The following is a 10685-nucleotide window of genomic DNA, read 5'->3' as shown; positions in this document are numbered from 1 at the left end:
CGAGCAAATGACTCGGACCCTGCACCCAGGTCACCCTCCCCCACGTGCGCGCATCCCCAGCGACCACTCCCTGGGAGGCCTGTGAAACTGCGCAGCAAAAGCAGAGAGAGGAATATATATCCTGAAGTTGGAAAAGACTCAGACCCGGTTACCACTTCCTTTGCCTTCTGAACTTTTCGTTTTGGTCTCCTGCAGGCGGGAGTGAGTCTTGCCCTTCCCCTTGCTTGCATTCCTCCAAGATTCGTCGTGCCCTCCTCCACTGTAGACCTCCCTCCCCCTTCCCCTCCCCTCCCGCTCCAACCCCCAAGCAGGGAGGCCTTCAACCCATACACCTCCCGGGCTGGAGATCTCAGTTACAAAGCTGGGGAGGGGGTACTGAGTCCGGGAAGGACCACGGCGACCGGCAGTGTGCCCTGCGGATGTCCTCGGCTTGGTCCACACCTGAGCAGTTCCCTGGGCGCGACCCCTCCGCTCCTCCCAGACCCGGCGCTCAGACACTTGTGCGCTGCTACGGCGCACTCGCAGCTCCCTAGCGGCGAGAGGGAGAACGAGCACAGGCGGGTGGAGGGAGTAAGGGTTCGGGGGTGGGAGGAACCCACCTCCGGAGCCCGGGAAATCCCGGACGTGCCACCGCCCCCAACTTTGTGGCGCCCTCCGGCAGCGGCGGCAAGGATGGAACTGCCTCCCCGCGGCCGGGCGTCGCCGGACTCGCCGCTGGACAGCGCCTCCCTGACCTCGCTGGACTCCAGCGTCTTCTGCAGCGAGGGCGAAGGGGAGCCCCTGGCGCTCGGGGACAGCTTCACGGTCAACGTGGGCGGCAGCCGCTTTGTGCTCTCGCAGCAGGCTCTGTCCTGCTTCCCACACACGCGCCTTGGCAAGCTGGCCGTGGTGGTGGCCTCGTGCCGGCGCCCCGGGGCCCTGACCGCCGTGCCCAGCCCCCTGGAGCTCTGTGACGACGCCAACCCCGTGGACAACGAGTACTTCTTCGACCGGAGCTCGCAAGCATTCCGCTACGTCCTGCACTACTATCGCACCGGCCGCCTGCACGTCATGGAGCAGCTGTGCGCGCTCTCCTTCCTCCAGGAGATCCAATACTGGGGCATCGACGAGCTCAGCATTGACTCCTGCTGCAGGGACAGGTACCCTCGAGGCGCTTGGTGGCTGGGCGGGGCAGCGGGCGCGGTGGAGAGAGGGCGGCAGAGGGAAAGATTTCAGGCTTTACACAAGCCTCGCTCAAGCCAGGTTTAAGAATACCTGTGCCCACTTCGGAGCTAGAAGGTGGGGTGGCAGTGGAGGCCGGAAAGTGTCAAAGCCAACTTCTGATTGGAAGTTTCTGAACCTTCTCCTTTTTCCAGTATGCTAATTCATTTATAAGTCAAGAGAGGTCAGGCCTGCAATAAATATTTGGTGGTTAAATAAATGAGTCCGAAATCTTATGCTCCAAAAAATGCATGTATAGGGATGTAGGTTTCAGTGGAGAGCGCTATTGTTTATCAAACCTAGGACACTAACTTTTAAAACTTGGACAAGAACTGCTTTAAATACAGAAGGCAGAAAGTTGGTTCTTTGACTGTGGATGATTGTGGGACTTTGGTGATCTATTATTTTGCTATTACTTTGCTATTACTACCATTTCTTCATGAATACCTTTCCATTAGCCACCTTAAAAAAAATTACATATCTCAAACTTCTGTTCCTGTTACAAGAAAAAATGGGTGATAAAATGCTTTAATCTAAAGTAGCTTTGCGATGTATAAATTCTTTTGTATAAACTTCTACCATGAAAGTACCATTTTAAAAACAATAATCCTAAATGAGAACATTTGAGTACTGTGGGAAGAAAGCCTGGGTAAAATATGAATGAACATTTTCTGCATTTTCCTGAAATAAAAAGCATGACTTCACTGCCAAGTTTAATTCTCTTTACTTCTGTATTTTAAAAAAAGTTAGACTAATCACCAAGTTGTCTTCTCTAAAAGATACTTCAGAAGAAAGGAGCTGAGTGAAACTTTAGACTTTAAGAAGGACACAGAAGACCAGGAAAGTCAACATGAGAGCGAACAGGACTTCTCACAAGGACCTTGCCCCACCGTCCGCCAGAAGCTCTGGAACATCCTAGAGAAACCGGGGTCTTCCACAGCTGCCCGAATCTTTGGGGTCATATCCATCATCTTCGTGGCGGTGTCCATCGTCAACATGGCTCTGATGTCAGCCGAGTTAAGTTGGCTGGACCTGCAGCTGCTGGAAATCCTGGAGTACGTGTGCATTAGCTGGTTCACCGGGGAGTTTGTCCTGCGCTTCCTGTGCGTGCGGGACAGGTGCCGCTTCCTGAGAAAGGTGCCAAACATCATAGACCTCCTAGCCATCTTGCCCTTCTACATCACTCTTCTGGTAGAGAGCCTGAGTGGGAGCCAGACTACACAGGAGCTGGAAAACGTGGGGCGCATCGTCCAGGTTTTGAGGCTGCTCAGGGCTCTGCGCATGCTCAAACTGGGCAGGCATTCCACAGGTATTCAGTTTTCATTGATGCCTTTTAATTTGCCATTGTTTTTAAGCATTAGTGCTTTGACCATGGTCCAAGGGAAATGACTCTTGACTCTAAATTGATACTCAAAACTACCAACTCCTATATTTCACCCAATTATGATCTCCAGAAAGGTACTGAAAAGCAAAACCTTGAGGTTGTTATCACAGGTATAGAGGACAAGCTGCCTCTCACACAATTCCTCTCCTTAAGACATTTGAGAAACAATTTAACCATACGTTAACTTTATTTTAACCCAGGTGCCCAGAAGATGTACAAAAATTAAAGATACTGTGTTTCTGGAAGGTTCTACATAAAATATGCATAAACAGCACATAAAAAGATATGCACAGATTATATGTGATATATAGGAACGTAAGCCAGTTTCTTTTCTGTGTCCAAGGAAGTATCACACATGTTCCTTGGGAGAAGAGAAAGTCCTCCAGGGCCTTCTCTGGCTATGCAGAAAGAGAGATGACTGGGCACTGGTGGCCCTCCCATGATTTTTGAAGAAACAATGGAAATTTTGCTTTGGAAGAAAGCAAAATACACTAATTAAATGCTTTGTCTAGTATCTGAGAATTTTCTTGTCCCTAATTGGGGAGGCACAAGAGAGACGGTAACGGGAATTCCTTAGCTGTTTGTATGTATCATAAAGCCTTGAAGATCTAAAGAACACTCTCCCTAGAAAAATCTCTACACAACACACACACACACACACACACACACACACAATTATATGTGAAAATTTTAGGCAATGTCAGAGGAAATCACACAAATCCATTAAAGATGATGCTTGCATCCCCAAGGGCAATGATTTTCAGTGGCCGGCCCAGCCGGCTGTTAGATGTTCTGGAGCACATATATGTTACCTTATGTTAGACATTAATGAAAACAAGAATCCCTTGAAAACCTTGTTAAAATGCAAATTCTGAGCCCCAATCTCCGAGAGTCAGATTTTAGTTTGGGGGGTTGGATCCAGAAGCATACATTTTAACAAGCTAGTTTTGATGTAGGTGGTCTTGAACCACACTTTAAGAGACACTGCAGTAGGATGCCATATTCATATGATACATATAAATATAAATAATTTGACTAGAGAGTCCTATTCCCACCTATTTCCCTAGATATATGCCTGACTGGTCACCTAAAAGGAGTTGATGGTAGTTGTCTCTCCCTATAAATATAGGGAGAAATTAACCTCAGATATGTTTTTTCCCACACATCTCTGAGGAAACTACGATTTCTCCTAATATAGTTTTAGTAGTGTATTTTCCTAGCTAGTCTCATATACCAGGGATTTGATAACGGGGTTTCCAACAACTTTTAGAAGTACCACTCTTTGTTTTCTGACACACATAATGGGATGCTTTCTTCTAGTATTTATAAACTCTTCACAGGATTCAATTTAAAAACACCCAGTAAAGAATACATTTTTTCCCCAAAAGAAAGGAAAAAGAAAATAATGTCAATGTTTCCACAATGTCACCTCTTCAAAGGTTTTGTCAGTTCTAAGGCAAGTAGAAGGATTAATAAAGCCTTAATTTATTGAAAAGATATGAACAGTTGCATAAATATTTGACAATTTTATCTAAAGCATTACATTTAGCAAAATATAGACATAGATCACATATTCCCCTATGTATTAACTATAAATAAAAATTGAGAAGTATTATAAAATAATGGTTAGGAGGACAATGGGTGGACCAGACAGCCTAATTTTAAGTCTTTGGTAAGTAACTTTGTACTAGATATGCTACCTTTCTGTGTCTCAATCTGCTCACCTGTAGAATGGCACAAGTATAACATCTATCTCATATTATTTTTTAGGATTATCTGAGTTAATTGATGTAACATGCAGAAATTCAGGCCACTTTGTTTCTTTACAAAATGAAATGTTTAGAATGTTGAAATGAAAACAACCTTCCCAAACACTATGCATTTCTTCATATGTTGTCAATATATTTCAGAAATGCAATTTAATACAGACATATCAAGGCCAGTTTCCTGAAAGGTATTCTAAAGATATTCTTTAAATGTCTTTTGAAGTTAAACCTCAAAGTTATATTCATTGGTATTTTAAAATAGCTGGCTAATAATTCAAGAACATCTGAAAATTTCAAGAACAAAATTCAAAATAATGAGAGCACAAATAGTATTTTAATGTATTTAAAATAGTCTCCAGTGAGTGAATAAAAATTTAAAAGTGATTCCAAGAGGCACTGCTCTGGACTTCTGAGACCATATCATTGTGACATCATGTTAATATGACTTCGAAATGTGGATAAACTTTAGTCAGTATCTCTCTAGAGTTAGATACCTTATTCAAATCACGATCCTGTAATGGGCTCCTCTTACTATCCTGAGGGTTTAGTCTCATCAGAGGTGGGATTGGACTCTCCTGGGTCTGTCTTGCAGAATCCTCAGAATTAGCAAAGGGAAATTCACCTATGCCTCATAGTGAGTGAATTCCCTAGTGGCTCCAGTCCCCTGTACCTTTTCACAATGGAGCAATAGTCTGTATTCAGGTCTGTCTCCCAACAGGAAAGGAGAAATTCTATGTATTCAAGGGAGATAGTTTCCTATAGCTTTGGTATTAAGGACAAAAATTTCAATGGGTGCCATGGGAGTGCAGGAACCCCTCCTGCTACACCTCTGAGAATGTCCTCGCATGTACATTTGATGTTCTTATGTCAATTTTGTCACTGATTCCTAACTTGTTTCTGCTGCTTCACTTCATTCTCATCTTTTACTTCCTCTGACTTTCAGATAATGATGCCCCTAATTGTATTAAACTTTATCAGGAAGGTGAGAAAAACAGACACATAAAATATAAGGAGACAACATAAAACTTCATTAGAAAAGTGTGCTAAGGTGAGGCACTGAAATGCAGACCTGACCAAGAGACCCCTCCACGTGCAATGCTGCAAAGTTTCCCATTGTATAACGTACAAACTCCTATCAAACGTCCCCTGCCTGCCCTCCAACTCATCTCTCACCTTTCTTTTGTATAAATTGTAGGTTTTTAATGAATGATAAGTGAGTGAATGAATCTATTTATATTTTTCTATCCTTCTCAATCTGGCCCCATCAACTAGACTAAGAACTTCCTGAAGATTATAATTTATCATCTATATATCCCCAGAACATTGCCCAATGCTGGAGCCATATTAAATGTGAAATGCATGTGTGTGGGTGGGTAGCAGGGAAGGAGAAGGGAAGGGAGGGAAGGACGAAGGAAGAGAGGAGGGCTGCCCATGACTGACACCAATTGTTCTGTTACAGGCTTACGCTCACTTGGAATGACAATCACCCAGTGTTACGAAGAAGTTGGCCTGCTGCTCCTATTTCTGTCTGTAGGAATCTCTATATTTTCAACTGTGGAATATTTTGCTGAGCAGAGCATTCCCGACACAACCTTCACAAGTGTCCCTTGTGCATGGTGGTGGGCCACAACGTCCATGACTACCGTGGGATATGGGGACATCAGACCAGACACCACCACGGGCAAAATCGTGGCCTTCATGTGTATCTTATCGGGAATCCTTGTCTTGGCCTTGCCCATTGCTATTATTAACGACCGCTTCTCTGCTTGCTACTTCACCTTAAAGCTCAAGGAAGCAGCTGTTAGACAGCGTGAGGCTCTGAAGAAACTTACCAAGAATATAGCCACTGACTCATATATCAGTGTTAACTTGAGAGATGTCTATGCCCGGAGTATCATGGAGATGCTTCGATTAAAAGGCAGAGAAAGAGCAAGTACTAGGAGCAGTGGAGGAGATGATTTCTGGTTTTGAATTCACTTTCAGTTTATTTACAAAAGCCTGTGTAATACTGACTTGATGGATAAAGCCTTGATATGGATGTCTGTACACTGCTGATGAGTCTCTGTTGAGTACTACCTGTGTTCATTTGGTTCGTACGTTGCTTGATCTACTAGAATAGTTCACATCCCCCAAAACAGCAACACTTTGTTTTTTCACATTTGAGTCTCAAAAATATCCATTTAACGCAACCAGGCCAATATACACATGTCTGAATTGTCAAATACCAAATAATATTGCAGTGCATACAACAAAGTTAAATGTTTTACGCATCACTAATTTTTAGAATCTTTTGCACCACTAATTTTAAAAGATGGGAGTTAAACTGCATAGCCCAGAGAAAAGATAAGTGAACATTTAAGAACACACTGGACAACTTTGCCATTTAAAGATACTCTCCAAGTAAATAAATCCCTCCTTTCTCCATCAGTTAAAACAGTTGAATATAACAATTCTCTTTTCAAGAGAAAAGCCTGATTTGATGGTCATAGACTGAGTCCCTATCTTTCCTCTGGTGCAGATGACCGATCACAAATGGACTGAGCTCTGTATGCCATCATTACGGTTGGAGGTAGAAACCCAAAACTGCTTAGACTGCGGTAGAAGATTGCTACCCAAAGGCTTCAAGAGTTGTGCATCTTCATCCTCCCCACTGAGTGCATATGTACAGCATAAAGGCGGTATCTCTTAGTATTCCATGGAAACTAGATGGTCTTTAAAAAAATCTCTTTATTGATGTAGTGTTCAAGTTATGTCCTTAAAATCATGACTTTGTAAGTAAAGGTGAAGTAGTGAACATCCTAAATGTATATACACTGAAATTATTAAATAGTCTTATTTCATAATATGAGAATGATATGTTGAATGATACCACTGGGTGAAATTGACGATCTTTTATTTGTTAACAAAAAATATTATGGATAGCTTTCTGACTGTTGGGGTAAATAGCAAATGTTCAAACTTTACACGCATTTTGACAGTCATTCATAATAATAATAAAATTTCTAGTCAGTTTGTTATATAATTAAAGCCAATAGCTCTACCTAAGCCTAAGAATTAGTTTATGATTTCCAATATTCCAGTAAATGAGGTTTTTAAAACTAAGAATAATTCAGATTTATCACTTTCATACCTGCCTTCTTAATGGGTGTAACAGTGTCCCCAATGGGATAAAAATTGTTTCTTGGTGGGGGGACAAAAATATCTTACTCTTTTTATTCATAAAATAAATATACATGCAATACATAAACAGATATAGAGTATATCTATGGTATTAAATTTTCATGGGATGGGAAAGTAGAAAAAAAGAGCCCCTTTCCAGAGTTGCACTATGATAAGAAATAAACATTGAGAAAGACAAATTTAATATATGTCTGTACCATATTTTATTAAATCTATTTAAGATACCCTATTATATTATGAACTACAAAGAAGGAAAGGAGGAAAAGAGGAAAGACAAAATAAAAAGAAAGAAAAGGAAAGAAAGAACAAAAGAAAGTCCAATCAATTGTAAGATGCCATTGATTGTAAAATGTGTCCAGATTTTGGACATGTAAAAATTTAAAACATGCATCTTAAAATCAATGAAATATCATATATGCTACCTCTAGTTTTCTGGTATGCATGCTTAACTTCTAAAAACATCTTCATTGATAACATGAGTTTTAGATTGTATGCTAAAATCCTTTAATCCCCTTGGCTTGTTTCTACTTCTCCCAAATATTATGAAAGAGTTAAGAGATATGTGTAGTAGTAAATATTTTTCCTCTTACACAGTTCCCAGGTGCTAGAGTATGGCACAGGGCCACCTGTCCTAATATAAATATGCCATCCACAATCTGAAGGGGAAATAGAGATTAGACACAGAAGGCAAACTTATCCTGACTTATCTAGAACTCCCCCCAGTAAGAGAGTTACTCTGATCCAGGACTGTGCTCTGTATTCATCATGTTTTATGTCACTGCATCCTCAAAATATTCCTATTATATAATTACTATCGCTATACTCTTCTAGTTATATAGTTCATATATTTACCCATGCAACAAATATTTATTCAGGACCCATTTGCATGCTGGGCACTACAGATTCTTTGTTAAATCAGACCAAGCCCTATTCTCTTGTATTTAACATTCTATTCAAGGCTGTGAGGGGGAACACAGACAACAAAGCTGAGGCACAAAAAGATGAAGTAACTTGGCCCAAATTCACACAGCCCATGCATGAGTGACAGAACCAAAGAATGAGTCCCAATCGGCTGGACCCTGAAAATGATACTCCTAAAAGGCATATGACAGATTTCATTATTCCCACACAACCTGTGCTTAGGGATTCCCTTCCCAGGCAGGCAAGCCAATTTCTCATAGGTGGAGAGGTTCAATATGCCTTAAGAAAAGTATCAGCTTATTCTCAAGGTAGAATGGAGCTGTTAAGGAACAGTTGTCACATCGTGTGGTCATTATTAGACAAAAAGAAATATTACCTTAAGAATAATAGTTGGAAAGTGAAAAAAATGAAAAAACTATATGTATTATACGTATATTTTTTCCTACCACAGAAGATTCTAAACATGTTCTCCAGAAACATGGTATGTTAGCTATATAAATTTTGTTGAGATGTGGACATTTCAAAAGAAATTTTCAAATATCACTGCTTAGTCAACCTTGCCGTTATATAAAATATTGGTGCATGTTCAACAAATTATACATAAAGAAATTTTCAAATATCACTGCTTAGTCAACCTTGCCGTTATATAAAATATTGGTGCATGTTCAACAAATTATACATATAAGCAGACCAAATTTAAGTAACAAATCAAGGCAGGAACTCTGTTAATCTTATATCCCAACATCTAAAAAAATTGATGTTTGTCAAAAACCTAAGAATTATTGCTATAAAACAATATTTAATTTGTTTGGACATATAAATAATAGAATTATTAGCTTTAGGCTATTTAAAAAACACTAATTAAAAACATTTGAGTGCACAGAGGGAATGCTTGAGTACCTAAAAGAGCAATTTTAAGAAATTATTGAGGTATGTTTGGTAGAAGTGGCATCTTGTTCATGTTTTACTGGGTTTTTTTCCTATATATACAAAGAATAGTTGCATTTATCATTTTAAAGCAAATTAGTATAAAGCATAATGTATTAAATGCACAAAGAAGCTAACTGAGGTAGAAATCTCAGTGCTGTGTTTCAATGTGGAATTCTTGCTCTCATGAAAATCTTTTGACTAGTTCTTGCAAAAAATATACATGCTGGCCCAAGTTATCTAAGCAAAACATTATCATTGAGTAAGCTTACTGGTTTGACAAATATTTCCACTGATTCATTTTCTTAACATGAAAAGCCTGCTCTTTTGAAATATGAGCCATTAATATCTCTGCCTTATCAATCCTGCCATTCAGTCCAAGACGCTATCAGTTGGCAAATGATGTGTTCTAGTGCTTCCATTGGTGATTTCGCTTTGCAAAAGCACCCCGACTCCCGCACCTGTCTTCGAGCCATGCTGATATGTGGAATAAAAATGTCACCTAAGGAGAATTTTACTCACAAACTCCACTTGGCATTTGCTTACGTGGTGTTCTTTAGTGATAATGGGATAACTGAGATGCTCACCATCTTCATGTCCTCTTTTGCATTGTGATAAAATCACTCTCTTGCTTACGACCTCAACTCCATTGAGGTATTCAGTTGGTAAAACCCAAACCCTAACTAAATTCAGCCCAGTGCCTATTTGTGCTGTCCCTGCAGAGCTGATCGTGATTACAGAAAAAAACCAATGTGTGCTGACTGCTCTCATTTTACATTCATGCCTAAACCCCAAATGGGTTCTTAATGCTGCAAGGCAATCATACTGCAATTCCTGAAGCTATTCACTCTCTAGATAAATATAAACCTCTAACACCTCCTTTTGATTCCACTTTCACTCAGAAAATAGAATCAGTTAGAAAAGATTTTCCACAAGGGCCGGCACCCACATTTATCCACCTACCTCCATCTGTGCATATTCAATCTGCCTTTCCTTCTATCATGAGTTGAACTGTCCACTCTTCCCTCTAACTCTAGGACATCGCTTCAGAATGCCTTTCCCCTCTCCCTACTATACCATCTCTTTCCCCCCTCCTTAGTAGATCATTCCTATCATGAAAAAAACATAATTTAATTTTTTCCATCTTAAAAACAAAAGCAAACAAATGAACAAAAAACTTGAATCTACTTCATCCTCTAGGAAACACCCAATTCCTTGCTCTCCTCTATGGCAAAACTTCTTGAGAGCATTTTCTAGTCACTCTCTGCATTTCTATATTCACTTTTTTTTCCCTATTCTTTCTTGAT

At 40.4% G+C, this 10685-nt stretch overlaps 1 protein-coding gene across 1 annotated transcript; it reads left to right on the top strand.

The window, feature by feature from the left end:
- Positions 1-497: 497 nt before the first annotated feature.
- Positions 498-6396, top strand: KCNV1 (potassium voltage-gated channel modifier subfamily V member 1). Its single transcript, XM_032610315.1, has 3 exons — positions 498-1139; positions 1980-2509; positions 5810-6396. Exons 1-3 carry the CDS (start codon positions 673-675, stop codon positions 6319-6321), a joined length of 1509 nt encoding a protein of 502 aa, XP_032466206.1. The 5' UTR covers positions 498-672; the 3' UTR covers positions 6322-6396.
- Positions 6397-10685: the final 4289 nt, after the last annotated feature.

The sequence above is a fragment of the Phocoena sinus genome, chromosome 17 (assembly GCF_008692025.1).
Source record: "Phocoena sinus isolate mPhoSin1 chromosome 17, mPhoSin1.pri, whole genome shotgun sequence".
NCBI lineage: Eukaryota > Metazoa > Chordata > Mammalia > Artiodactyla > Phocoenidae > Phocoena > Phocoena sinus.
The sequence above is the reverse complement of the archived record's forward strand: the minus strand, read 5'-3'. Positions and strand labels throughout refer to the sequence as shown.

Excerpts from the sequence above, each read along its gene's own strand:
- KCNV1 (XM_032610315.1), top strand. The coding sequence starts at position 673 with ATGGAACTGCCTCCCCGCGGCCGGGCGTCGCCGGACTCGCCGCTGGAC. Across the intron at positions 1,140-1,979 it reads GACTCCTGCTGCAGGGACAG|ATACTTCAGAAGAAAGGAGC; the intron begins GTACCCTCGAGG and ends CTTCTCTAAAAG. Across the intron at positions 2,510-5,809 it reads ACTGGGCAGGCATTCCACAG|GCTTACGCTCACTTGGAATG; the intron begins GTATTCAGTTTT and ends GTTCTGTTACAG.